Source organism: Bombina bombina, chromosome 4 (genome assembly GCF_027579735.1).
Source record: "Bombina bombina isolate aBomBom1 chromosome 4, aBomBom1.pri, whole genome shotgun sequence".
NCBI lineage: Eukaryota > Metazoa > Chordata > Amphibia > Anura > Bombinatoridae > Bombina > Bombina bombina.
In genome coordinates, this window is record NC_069502.1 from 361,390,544 (window position 1) to 361,405,004 (window position 14,461).

General features: G+C 36.7%; 1 protein-coding gene across 1 annotated transcript in view; it reads right to left on the minus strand.

The window, feature by feature from the left end:
- The window catches only part of LOC128656288 (transient receptor potential cation channel subfamily V member 6-like), a 308,929-nt gene that overhangs the window by 122,452 nt on the left and 172,016 nt on the right, over positions 1–14,461 (minus strand). The window contains exon 6 of the mRNA XM_053710116.1: positions 11,390–11,488. Within this exon, the coding sequence (XP_053566091.1) occupies positions 11,390–11,488 (99 nt within the window). The remainder of the gene's footprint in view (positions 1–11,389; positions 11,489–14,461) is intronic.

Below are 14,461 nucleotides of genomic sequence, written 5' to 3' on the forward strand. Positions count from 1 at the left end.
GTCCACGAGCTAGTGACATATGGGATATACATTCCTACCAGGAGGGGCAAAGTTTTCCAAACATCAAAATGCCTATAAATACACCTCCTGCGTCACTCATACCTTTGTTTAACGTGTAGCCAAGACGTGAGGTGTAAAAGAAGGATTAAAAAGCATACAAAAAGAGGAAATGGAAAAAAATAAAGTGCTTTATACAAAAAATCATAACCACAAAAAATAGGGTGGGTTTCATGGACTCTTGCCACTTTGAAAGAAATGAATTCATCAGGTAAGTTCTTACATAAATTATGTTTTCTTTCATGTAAGTGGCAAGAGTCCATGAGCTAGTGACGTATGGGATATAATACCCAAGATGTGGAAAACCATGAGTAACTAGAGAGGGAGGGATAAAATAACAACAGCTAAATCCGCTGAGAAATTAAATCCAAAAAAACTCAAATCAAAAGGCATTAGAATCAAAGTGAGACAACTGTCTGAAGAACCTTTCTACCAAAGGCTGCTTCCGAGGAAGCAAACACATCAATATGGTAAAATTTAGTAAAATTATGCAAAGAAGACCAAGTTGCTGCTTTGCAAATTTGATCAACTGAAGCTTCATTCTTAAAAGCCCAAGAAGTGGCAACTGATCTAGTAGAATTAGCTGTAATTATCTGATGCAGAGACGGCCCCACCTCCAAATAAGCTTTGTGAATCAAAAGTTTCAACAAAGATACCAAAGAAATGGTAGAGGCTTTCTGACCATTCCTGGAACCAGAAAAAAATAACAAATAGACTAGAAGTCTTTCTGAAATCTTTAGTAGGCTCAACATACTATTTCAAAGCTCTTACCACATCTAAAGAGTGTAGAGACCTTTCAAGAGTATTCTTAGGATTAGGACACAAAGAAGGAACAACAATTTCCACAACCTTAGGCAAAAATTTAAATGAAGTCCGCAAAACAGCTTTATCTTGATGGCAAATCAGATAAGGAGACTCACAAGAGAGAGCAGACAATTTGTAAACTCTTCTAGCAGAAGAGATAGCCAAAATAAATAACACTTTCCAAGAAAGTAGTTTAATATCCAAAGATTGCATAGCCTCAAAAGGAGGAACCTGCTAAATCTTTAAAACCAAATTGAGACTCCAAGGAGGAGAAATAGATTTAACAACATGTTTGATATTAATCAAAGCCTGAACAAAACAGTGAATGTCAGGAAGTTTAGCAATCTTTCTATGAAATAAGACAGAAAGAGCAGAAATGTGTCCTTTTAATTATTTGCAGACAAACCCTTATCCAAACCATCCTGAAGAAACTGTAAAATACCAGGAATTCTGAAAGAATGCCAGGAATAATTATCAGTGGAACACCATGAAATATAGGTTTTCCAAACCCAATGATACATTTCCTTAAAACAGACTTACGAGCCTGTATCATAGTGCTAATCACTGAGTCAGAAAAACCTATATGACTAAGCACTAAGCGTTCAATTTCCATGCCTTCAAATTTAGAGATTTGAGATCCTGATTGAAAAACAGCCCTGGCAAGGCTGGCAACTGGACATCCGTCAAGATCCGCATACCAAAACCTGTGAGGCCATGCTGGTGCTATCAGAAACACATGAGATTGTTCCATTATGATCTTGGAGATCACCCTTGGAAGAAGGCAGAAAAATATAAGCAGGTTGGTAAAACCAAGGAACTGCTAAGGCATCCACCATCTCCGCCTGAGGATCCCTGAACCTGGAAAGGTATCTGGAAAGCTTCTTGTTTAGATGAGAGGCCATCAGATCAATTTCTGGAAGACCCCACATCTGTACAAGATGAAAAAACACATCTGGATGGAGAGACCACTCCCCTGAATTTAAAGTCTGACGGCTGAGATAATCCGCTTCCCAATTGTCTACACCTGGGATAGGAATCACAGATATTTGACAAGAGTTGGATTCCTCCCAAGAAAGTATCCGAGATACTTCTTTCACTGCTGAAGGACTGCGAGTCCCTCCTTGATGATTGACATATGCCACTTTTGTGATATTGTCTGTTTGAAAATTAATGTAAAGTTCTCTCTTCAATAGAGACCATGCCTGAAGAGCTCTGAAAATAGCATGGAGTTCTAAAATATTAATTGATAACCTCGCCTCTTGTGGTTTCCAAACCCCTTGTGCTGTCAGAGACCCCCAGACAGCTCCCCAACCTGTAAGACTTGCATCTGTTGTGATCACATTTCAGGTAGGACGAACAAATGAGGTCCCTTGAATAATAAGGTGATGGTCCAACTACCAAGTCAAAGAGAGTTGAGTGCTGAGATTTAAGTATGTGATAACTGAGTATAATCCGTGCACCATTGGTGCAACATGCAAAGCTGTAGCATCCTCATATGAAAACGAGCAAAGGAGATTGCGTCCGATACTGCAGTCATGAGACCTAAAACTTCCATGCACATAACCACTGAAGGGAATGATAGACACTGAAGGTTTAGACAAGCTAAAAATAACTTAATTCATCTCTTGTCTGTCAGAGAAAGAGTCATGGACACAATCTATCTGGAAACCTAAAAAGGTGACCCTTGTCTAAGGAATCAAGAAATTTTTTTGTAAATTGATTATTCAACCATACCTTTAAAGAAACCTTTTTTGAAAAAATTATCGGAGCTGTCGCTAGGCCAAACGGAAGAGCGACAAATTGATAATGCTTGTCTAGAAAAGAGAATCACAGAAAACAATAGTGGTCTGGATGAATCGGAATATGAAGATAAGCATCCTGTAAGTCTATTGTGGACATGAAATGACCTTGCTGAACAAAAGGCAGAATAGTCCTTATAGTTATCATCTTGAAAGTTGGAACTCTTACAAAACGATTTAGAAATTTCAGATCCAGAATTGGTCTGAACGAACCTTCTTTCTTTGGGACAATGAATAGATTTGAATAAAAACCCAAACCCCGTTCCTGCAGAGGAACTGGAACAATCACCCCTGAAAGCTCCAGGTCTGGAACGCATTTGTGAAAAGCCTGAGCCTTCACAGGGTTTGTTGGAACATGAGAAAGAAAGAATTGTCCCATGGGAGGTCTTATTCTGAAGCCTATTCGATCCCCCTGAGAAACAATATTCTGAATCCACTGGTTTTGAACAGAGACTGTCCAAATGTGTTGAAATAATTTCAATCTGCCCCCCCTTCCCACCAGTTGAACTGGATTGAGGGCCGCTCCTTCATGCAGTCTTAGGGGCTGGATTAGGTTTTTTGAAAGGCTTGGATTTATTCCAATTCAGAGATGATCTCCAATTAGAGCCAGAGGCTTTAGGGGAAGGAGTGGTTTTTTTGTTCTCTATTCTGATGAAAGGAACGAAAACGATTGGGAGCTTTAAATTTACCCTTAGATTTCTTATCTTCGGGCAGAAAAACTCCCTTTCCCCCGGTGATAGTGGAGATAATAGAATCCCATTAAGAACCAAATAAATTATTACCCTGAAATGATAAAGATAGTAATCTAGATTTAGACTCCATATCAGCATTCTAAGATTTAAGCCATGAAGTTCTTCTAGTAAGAATAACTAAAGACATATTTTTATATCAATCTTAATGACATCAAATATAGCATCACAAATAAAATGATCAGCATGTTGAAGTAAAAGAACAATGCTAGACAATTCAGGATCTATTAACTGTTGAGCTAAACTGTCCAACCAAAAAGTTAAAGCAGCAGCAACATCAGCCATAGAAATGGCAGATCTAAGAATATAACCAATATGTAAATATGCTTTTCTAAGATAAGATTCAATCTTCCTATCTAAAAGATCCTTAAAAGAAGTAATATCTTCCATAGGAATAGTAGTATGTTTGACCAAAGTAGAAATAGCCCCATCAACCTTAGGGACTTTTTTTCAAAACTCTAAATTAGACACATGTAAATTATATAACTTTTTAAACCTAGAAGGGTTAAAATAAGAACCAAGTTTAGACCATTCCCTAGTAATCATATGAGAGATAGCATCTGGAATAGGAAAAACTTCAGGGGCAACCTCAGAAGTTTTAAAAAACAGAATTCAACCGTTTGCTATTCTTGTTATCAAGAGGACTAGATTCCTCGATACCCAAAGTAAACAATACTTCCTTTAATAAAGAATGCATATATTCAATCTTAAAAAGAAAGGTTGATTTATCAATTTCAGACTCTGAAGTAGGATCCTCTGAGCCAGAGAAATCCTCATCAGCAGAAGATACTTCAGTATGCTGACGATTAATACAGGCTTCATCAGATTTATGAGAAGTAAGGAGAGACCTTTTACATTTATTTGAAGGCGGAATAGCAGTCATAGCCTTCTCTATGGCTGCAGCAATATAATCTTTAATATTTACAGGAATATCATGTACATTAAACTGTGAAGGTTTAACTGTAGATGTATTTGTACGTATAGAAACATTATCAGCATGTAATAGTTTTTCATAACAAGTGCCACATATTTGAGCTGAAGAAGTAAGATCAGCTAATTTACAACATACACACTTAGCTTTGGTAGAATTGTGTTCATGCAGCTTAGTTTCTACAGTAACATCAGAGGCAGGATCAGTCTAAGACATCTTGCAAAATGTAACAAAAAATAAAAAAAATGACATTTAAACAAAATATCTAATTTCCTCAAATAGCAGTTTCAGAAATGAGAAAAAATGATTATGATAAAAATTTTATACAAAAGTAAAATCAAAAGCAAGCAAACTAGCCCTCTTAGATCAAATGAGAGCAGACAGCAAAAAGAGGGAGTGACTTATATAACAAATTTAAGGTGCCAAAAACGGCGCAAATGCAGAGCAAAAAACTTTTGGCGCCAAAGATAAATGATGAGACTTGCGTCATAACAGGCGTGACTTAGCACCAAAAACCTTGCGACAAGAAAGTTGCAAAAAATAACGTGACTTGCGTCATGGCAGACGCAACTTCGCGCCAAAAATGTTGCAATAAAAAGTAACATTCTGCGTCATCGCAAGCCTAAACCCGCAAACTTTTTAAAAAAAACAGACTTAAATAATACATAACCGGAACCCCAGGTAAGCCTAAAACTCCCATAAACATAATACCCAAGCTGAAACTGTCTAGACTGCAAATACACAAACTTGGCTCATGGCAAATATATACAATATACATTTAAAACTTTAAAAGATAAAGTGCCAAGCATAGCTGCACATAGAGCAGACAGCCAAACCAGTGCTGAAACATATCAGCAGAGGTAATGGTAGAGGAGTATAATGTTGATCTGCAAAGGGAGGCAGAGATGAATCTCTGCGACCGATTACAGAGAGCATTAGAATAGATTTCCCATAAGTGAAAACAGGACATTGTTAAACAATACTCCCTTCACATCCCTCAGACAAACACTTTACTTTGAGAGGAACTGGGCTCCAATATGCTTAGAAGTGCCTATCACAGAGAAAATCAAGCACAACTTGCTTCACCACCTCCATAGGAGGCAAAGTTTGTAAAACTAAGGCATGAGTGAGGTGGGAGGTGTATTTATAGGCATTTGAGGTTTGGGAAACTTTGCCCCCTCCTGGTAGGAATGTATATCCCATACATCACTAGCTCATGGACTCTTGCCACTTACATGAAAGAAAGACATATTTTTAGCATACAATTTCAAATAGTATATTATAATTTGTATTTTATTATTCTGTACACTCACTGTAAGTGCTACAACATGGAGGAACTTGAATGCTGCAACAGTTAGGCAACAAATAACAATTTTATCTATATTGTATAGTAATGGTACATTGTATAAGCAAAGGAAAAGAGGTTTGTTATAATTTAAAATGACCCTAAGCTCAAAATTGCTTTTCATTCATTTTACAATATGACACTACTGTCATTTTCTCTTTCCTTTATGGTTTTGTGCCCTTGATGTAGTTTAATGTTTCTTGTCAACTTGATGAGGTTGAAGGATGCAACAGCAAAAATAAAATAAAATTAAAGTTATTTTACTAATTTATATCAAAATGTATTTTCCGTTTCAGCCCATAGTAAGTACATATGTTGTACTTTTATATTTGCATACAGGATATTATGCTAATCCAATCATAGCTAAAGGAATAACAATTGCTATAGATACTTTACTAATTATTTAGTTAAAGGGACAGTCTAGTCAAAATTTAACTTTCATGATTTTTTTAGAGCATGCAATTTTAAGCAACTTTCTAATTTACTATATACTATATTATAATTGTTTCTTCATTCGCTTGGTATCTTTATTTGAAAAAACAAGAATGTAAGCTTAGGAGCTGGCCCATTTTTGGTTCAGAACCTGGATACGGTTTGCTGATTGATGTCTAAATGTAGCCACCAATCAGCAAGCCCTTACCCAGGTTCTGAACCAAAAATAGGCCGGCTCCTAAGCTTACATTCTTTCTTTTTCAAATAAAAATTCCAAGAGAATGAAGAAAATAATAATAATTGAAGTAAATTAGAATGTTGCTTAAAATTGCATGCTCTATCTGAATCCTGAAAGTTTAATTTTGGCTAGACTATCCCTTTAAGACATTTTCTTTGAGAAGTGACAAAGACCAGATTGGCCTACCATGATATCAGAAAATTCTATCGTGTCTGCAGTGAATGGGCCGGCCAGCTACAATTTAATGTTTTGTGGTGGTGCTAGTGAGGTGATCTAAATGGACCTCTCTTTTTTCTTTTGAACTAGATGTATTAAAGTTACAATGTATTTCCTGGTAAGTGTTATTTCCTAGACCTTGTACCATGTTAGTAGCCTCCTTGGAATGGTTTCTAGTGTCTAGTCAAGTCACACTGTGAGACAGAGTGACACATTGTTTTGAGTGTCTTCTCCATATCACACTATTTTCACACTATGAAAGTGAGACAAATTAAATTGGGGTGTAGGGGCCTGTACAACAACATTCCAAACGGAAGAGCGACAAATTGATAATGCTTGTCTAGAAAAGAGAATCTCAGAAAACAATAGTGGTCTGGATGAATCGGAATATGAAGATAAGCATCCTGTAAGTCTATTGTGGACATGAAATGACCTTGCTGAACAAAAGGCAGAATAGTCCTTATAGTTATCATCTTGAAAGTTGGGACTCTTACAAAACGATTTAGAAATTTCAGATCCAGAATTGGTCTGAACGAACCTTCTTTCTTTGGGACAATGAATAGATTTGAATAAAAACCCAAACCCCGTTCCTGCAGAGGAACTGGAACAATCACCCCTGAAAGCTCCAGGTCTGGAACGCATTTGTGAAAAGCCTGAGCCTTCACAGGGTTTGTTGGAACATGAGAAAGAAAGAATTGTCCCATGGGAGGTCTTATTCTGAAGCCTATTCGATCCCCCTGAGAAACAATATTCTGAATCCACTGGTTTTGAACAGAGACTGTCCAAATGTGTTGAAATAATTTCAATCTGCCCCCCCTTCCCACCAGTTGAACTGGATTGAGGGCCGCTCCTTCATGCAGTCTTAGGGGCTGGATTAGGTTTTTTGAAAGGCTTGGATTTATTCCAATTCAGAGATGATCTCCAATTAGAGCCAGAGGCTTTAGGGGAAGGAGAGGTTTTTTTGTTCTCTATTCTGATGAAAGGAACGAAAACGATTGGGAGCTTTAAATTTACCCTTAGATTTCTTATCTTCGGGCAGAAAAACTCCCTTTCCCCCGGTGATAGTGGAGATAATAGAATCCCATTAAGAACCAAATAAATTATTACCCTGAAATGATAAAGATAGTAATCTAGATTTAGACTCCATATCAGCATTCTAAGATTTAAGCCATGAAGTTCTTCTAGTAAGAATAACTAAAGACATATTTTTATATCAATCTTAATGACATCAAATATAGCATCACAAATAAAATGATCAGCATGTTGAAGTAAAAGAACAATGCTAGACAATTCAGGATCTATTAACTGTTGAGCTAAACTGTCCAACCAAAAAGTTAAAGCAGCAGCAACATCAGCCATAGAAATGGCAGATCTAAGAATATAACCAATATGTAAATATGCTTTTCTAAGATAAGATTCAATCTTCCTATCTAAAAGATCCTTAAAAGAAGTAATATCTTCCATAGGAATAGTAGTATGTTTGACCAAAGTAGAAATAGCCCCATCAACCTTAGGGACTTTTTTTCAAAACTCTAAATTAGACACATGTAAATTATATAACTTTTTAAACCTAGAAGGGTTAAAATAAGAACCAAGTTTAGACCATTCCCTAGTAATCATATGAGAGATAGCATCTGGAATAGGAAAAACTTCAGGGGCAACCTCAGAAGTTTTAAAAAACAGAATTCAATCGTTTGCTATTCTTGTTATCAAGAGGACTAGATTCCTCGATACCCAAAGTAAACAATACTTCCTTTAATAAAGAATGCATATATTCAATCTTAAAAAGAAAGGTTGATTTATCAATTTCAGACTCTGAAGTAGGATCCTCTGAGCCAGAGAAATCCTCATCAGCAGAAGATACTTCAGTATGCTGACGATTAATACAGGCTTCATCAGATTTATGAGAAGTAAGGAGAGACCTTTTACATTTATTTGAAGGCGGAATAGCAGTCATAGCCTTCTCTATGGCTGCAGCAATATAATCTTTAATATTTACAGGAATATCATGTACATTAAACTGTGAAGGTTTAACTGTAGATGTATTTGTACGTATAGAAACATTATCAGCATGTAATAGTTTTTCATAACAAGTGCCACATATTTGAGCTGAAGAAGTAAGATCAGCTAATTTACAACATACACACTTAGCTTTGGTAGAATTGTGTTCATGCAGCTTAGTTTCTACAGTAACATCAGAGGCAGGATCAGTCTAAGACATCTTGCAAAATGTAACAAAAAATAAAAAAAATGACATTTAAACAAAATATCTAATTTCCTCAAATAGCAGTTTCAGAAATGAGAAAAAATGATTATGATAAAAATTTTATACAAAAGTAAAATCAAAAGCAAGCAAACTAGCCCTCTTAGATCAAATGAGAGCAGACAGCAAAAAGAGGGAGTGACTTATATAACAAATTTAAGGTGCCAAAAACGGCGCAAATGCAGAGCAAAAAACTTTTGGCGCCAAAGATAAATGATGAGACTTGCGTCATAACAGGCGTGACTTAGCACCAAAAACCTTGCGACAAGAAAGTTGCAAAAAATAACGTGACTTGCGTCATGGCAGACGCAACTTCGCGCCAAAAATGTTGCAATAAAAAGTAACATTCTGCGTCATCGCAAGCCTAAACCCGCAAACTTTTTAAAAAAAACAGACTTAAATAATACATAACCGGAACCCCAGGTAAGCCTAAAACTCCCATAAACATAATACCCAAGCTGAAACTGTCTAGACTGCAAATACACAAACTTGGCTCATGGCAAATATATACAATATACATTTAAAACTTTAAAAGATAAAGTGCCAAGCATAGCTGCACATAGAGCAGACAGCCAAACCAGTGCTGAAACATATCAGCAGAGGTAATGGTAGAGGAGTATAATGTTGATCTGCAAAGGGAGGCAGAGATGAATCTCTGCGACCGATTACAGAGAGCATTAGAATAGATTTCCCATAAGTGAAAACAGGACATTGTTAAACAATACTCCCTTCACATCCCTCAGACAAACACTTTACTTTGAGAGGAACTGGGCTCCAATATGCTTAGAAGTGCCTATCACAGAGAAAATCAAGCACAACTTGCTTCACCACCTCCATAGGAGGCAAAGTTTGTAAAACTAAGGCATGAGTGAGGTGGGAGGTGTATTTATAGGCATTTGAGGTTTGGGAAACTTTGCCCCCTCCTGGTAGGAATGTATATCCCATACATCACTAGCTCATGGACTCTTGTCACTTACATGAAAGAAAGACATATTTTTAGCATACAATTTCAAATAGTATATTATAATTTGTATTTTATTATTCTGTACACTCACTGTAAGTGCTACAACATGGAGGAACTTGAATGCTGCAACAGTTAGGCAACAAATAACAATTTTATCTATATTGTATAGTAATGGTACATTGTATAAGCAAAGGAAAAGAGGTTTGTTATAATTTAAAATGACCCTAAGCTCAAAATTGCTTTTCATTCATTTTACAATATGACACTACTGTCATTTTCTCTTTCCTTTATGGTTTTGTGCCCTTGATGTAGTTTAATGTTTCTTGTCAACTTGATGAGGTTGAAGGATGCAACAGCAAAAATAAAATAAAATTAAAGTTATTTTACTAATTTATATCAAAATGTATTTTCCGTTTCAGCCCATAGTAAGTACATATGTTGTACTTTTATATTTGCATACAGGATATTATGCTAATCCAATCATAGCTAAAGGAATAACAATTGCTATAGATACTTTACTAATTATTTAGTTAAAGGGACAGTCTAGTCAAAATTTAACTTTCATGATTTTTTTAGAGCATGCAATTTTAAGCAACTTTCTAATTTACTATATACTATATTATAATTGTTTCTTCATTCGCTTGGTATCTTTATTTGAAAAAACAAGAATGTAAGCTTAGGAGCTGGCCCATTTTTGGTTCAGAACCTGGATACGGTTTGCTGATTGATGTCTAAATGTAGCCACCAATCAGCAAGCCCTTACCCAGGTTCTGAACCAAAAATAGGCCGGCTCCTAAGCTTACATTCTTTCTTTTTCAAATAAAAATTCCAAGAGAATGAAGAAAATAATAATAATTGAAGTAAATTAGAATGTTGCTTAAAATTGCATGCTCTATCTGAATCCTGAAAGTTTAATTTTGGCTAGACTATCCCTTTAAGACATTTTCTTTGAGAAGTGACAAAGACCAGATTGGCCTACCATGATATCAGAAAATTCTATCGTGTCTGCAGTGAATGGGCCGGCCAGCTACAATTTAATGTTTTGTGGTGGTGCTAGTGAGGTGATCTAAATGGACCTCTCTTTTTTCTTTTGAACTAGATGTATTAAAGTTACAATGTATTTCCTGGTAAGTGTTATTTCCTAGACCTTGTACCATGTTAGTAGCCTCCTTGGAATGGTTTCTAGTGTCTAGTCAAGTCACACTGTGAGACAGAGTGACACATTGTTTTGAGTGTCTTCTCCATATCACACTATTTTCACACTATGAAAGTGAGACAAATTAAATTGGGGTGTAGGGGCCTGTACAACAACATTCCAGATTTTTTTTAAATGAAAAACTAATATAATTTAATTCTAGAAATAAATATTGGGGGAAGGAATATCCCAGAAAAATGTGTCTGGTCTTCAATCTTCTCCAGGACTGCTTTTTATTCCCAGTCTGTCCCTAGAACTGACCCACATTTACTAAATGATAACTGTCACAGAATCTGTTGTCCTGCACACTGATAGCAGCTATGCAAAATTGGTCTGAGCATTTACACATACAGTATATAATAATAATAAGAAGAAGGATGAGGATTCAAAGTTTACCCAGAGAATCTTGAGCATGTAAAGGTGCACCATAGTCAATTAGAAGTTTTGTGATTTCCTCATTTCCTGTGCACGCTGCAAATGATAATGGGTATTCTCCTGGGAAGAAAAAAAAGGAAATAATAAGCATTAAACAACGCACTGTACATCAAGTGTGCTTATCTGTGTCTAAAAAGAGATAAAGAAAATAGGCATCTGCAGTTGCACAGACCTACTGTATGTTTCCACTAATTGTTTTGAGAAGTGTGCTGTGAAATATGTACCTGTGCAATTTTTGGCCAAGTGTAGTCAAACTTTAAAATTTACACAGACATTCATCTCTGTCTCTCTTATACTCTCTCTCTTACACACACACTTTTATTCTGTCTTCCTAACACTCTCTCACACACAGACGCACTCTAACACACACACTTTTGCTCTCTCACACACTCTCACTCACTTTCACACTCCATTTACAATTTCTCATACACACACTTTATTTCACTCTCACGCACACTTTCATTCTGTCACACAATCACACATTTGCACTCTCTTACACACACAAACACTCACACACTCTTTTTGCTCTCTTACACACTCTCTTCACTCTTTCTCACACACATTTCCACTCTCTCTCTCCCTCTCTTTCACTCTATGGGGTAGATTTATCAAATCATGTCCACCTGATATTGGCCGCTAGCAGGGGGTGTCAATCATCCCGAACGGAGACGGATGATTGCAGTCCACCACCTCAAAAGTGGCGGGCGAGTTAAGGAGCAGCGGTCTTACGACCACTTCACTCTTCCACACAATCACAAATTTTTACTTTCTTACACGCACTACACACATTCTTTCACTCTCTCACACATTCTCTATTTCACTCTCTATCTCTCTCACATACAAACACACACATTCACATACAAACCTTCATTGTCTTACACACTTTTACTCTTACACGCACACATACGCTCTTTCACACACACTCGAAAACAAACATACACTTTATTTTCACTTTCTTACACATAAATTATCAGACACACACTCACACATTTTTTTCAAACACACACACACTTTCACTCTGTCTCACATACACAGTCACACACAATGCATTTTAGTGGTAGACACCTTATAGTCAAGATCTAATTGTAAAACTGAGATTGATTAGTATATGACAGTAAATTGAATTGTATGATAACAATGTGATATAATATTTTTGGATGTCACAGAAATAAAAGCACTAACTATATCACAAAAAATGCTCTATACCACAAATTTATCACAACAAATGAAGAAAGCACCTATATACACATAAAAGTATATATACACACATAAACATATTTAGACACACACGCATATATATATATATATATATATATATATCCTATATAATAAACGGCCAAGTATGTTTGTCAGATGCAGTTATGCGCAGTAGAGACTGCACGAGGACAAACATACCTGGCCGTTTGGATCCTGACAGCAGAAAGAACAGAGCAAGGCTAAAGCAGCGTGTCAGGGGGTGTGGCTGGTGGGAGCATCGCGATGGGGGCATGGCCGGGTGTTTCGAGGGGCGTGACCGGGCTGGGTGCCGTGATGGGGGCGTGGTCAGATGGGCTGTGGGAGAGAAAGAGCAAAGGGTTTGAAAGAGAGAGCCAGAGAGGGGAAGAGAGAGCAAGAGAGGATGCAAGAACAAAAGAAAGTGGGGAGAGAGAGCAAAAGAAAGGGGGGAGAGAGAGGTCAAAAGAGAGGGGGAGAGAGAGAGCCAAAGAGGGGGGAGAGAGAGCCAAAGAGGGGGGATATTGGTATAAAACTTCCTTCTTTATTGACTGCAGCAGACATGCAGACATGTGAACAAGTGCCAGAAGGCACGAAACATGATTGCTGCAGTTTGCCCAGCTATCTATGCTTAGAATGTCAGTCTGGTCTGATGAATTGTATCTGCTGATACACTGTGTTTTTTAATGAGAATTTGTCAATAAAGAAGGAAGTTTTATACCAATATTGGATCCGGATACCTCTTTTGTACTTTTATATATAGATATAGGTACTCACACTCTTCAGAGCTATATCTTGCGCTAGGATTACAGCACTATATATAGATACAGGTACTCACACTCTTCAGAGCTATGGCTTGCGCTAGGATTACAGCACTATATATAGATACTGGTATTCACACTCTTCAGAGCTATATCTTGCGCTAGGATTACAGCACTTTATATAGATACAGGTACTTGTTAGGTTAGGCATCAATAATTTATGAATATCAATAAATAAATTAATATGCAACCGAATTACAACATTAATATTTTTTAGTTCTTGGTTTTATGGTCGAATATGTGGAAGAAAAACACACAAAACAGTATAATATCAATTGACAATTTACTTGGCAATCCATATTAAAAGTTAATACAATAAAACAATACTAGTACAAAAGACAGAAACAATACTCAACACAGTGATAATATATTACAATACAATAAAAACAAACAAGAATCAAAACAATACTCACAACAGTACAAATTCTAACCTACAGCGCCCAGCCTGCCAGCTGGGCCCAGCATCAACTCCAGTCTTTACTCCTTGCTGGCTCATGGTGGAAAAGAGACAAACCTTTTCAAAGTTCCCCCATTTACTCTAAACATGGGAGGTACTATATCAGGTAGGCTGGTCTATGATGTCACTGCCTGGAAATGAATTCTACACACTGCCCCCAGTGGACCCTCTAGCAAATTGCATAATTATGCTTAATTTATTACATAAATCATTAGTGAATAATCAATACAAACCACCCTTTGACTTATGTCATAAACAAGCATTTATAAAACATTTACCTCTCAACTCTCCCCAGTTTTCACCATTACCTGCCCCACAACAAAACCCATTATTCCATAGAACAATAGACATTTACCCTTAATAGCTGTTTCTATTACATACGCTTATTGAAATACACCAGAAAGTTATTACATATTATCTGCCCTTTCAAACTTACACAATTGAGCACATGCCTCACCAGTTGGAAACCTTAATGCCTAAAATAGGCACGTGCCCACCCTTACAATCATGAACAACTGAAACCCATTTTTTTTTTTTAATTGT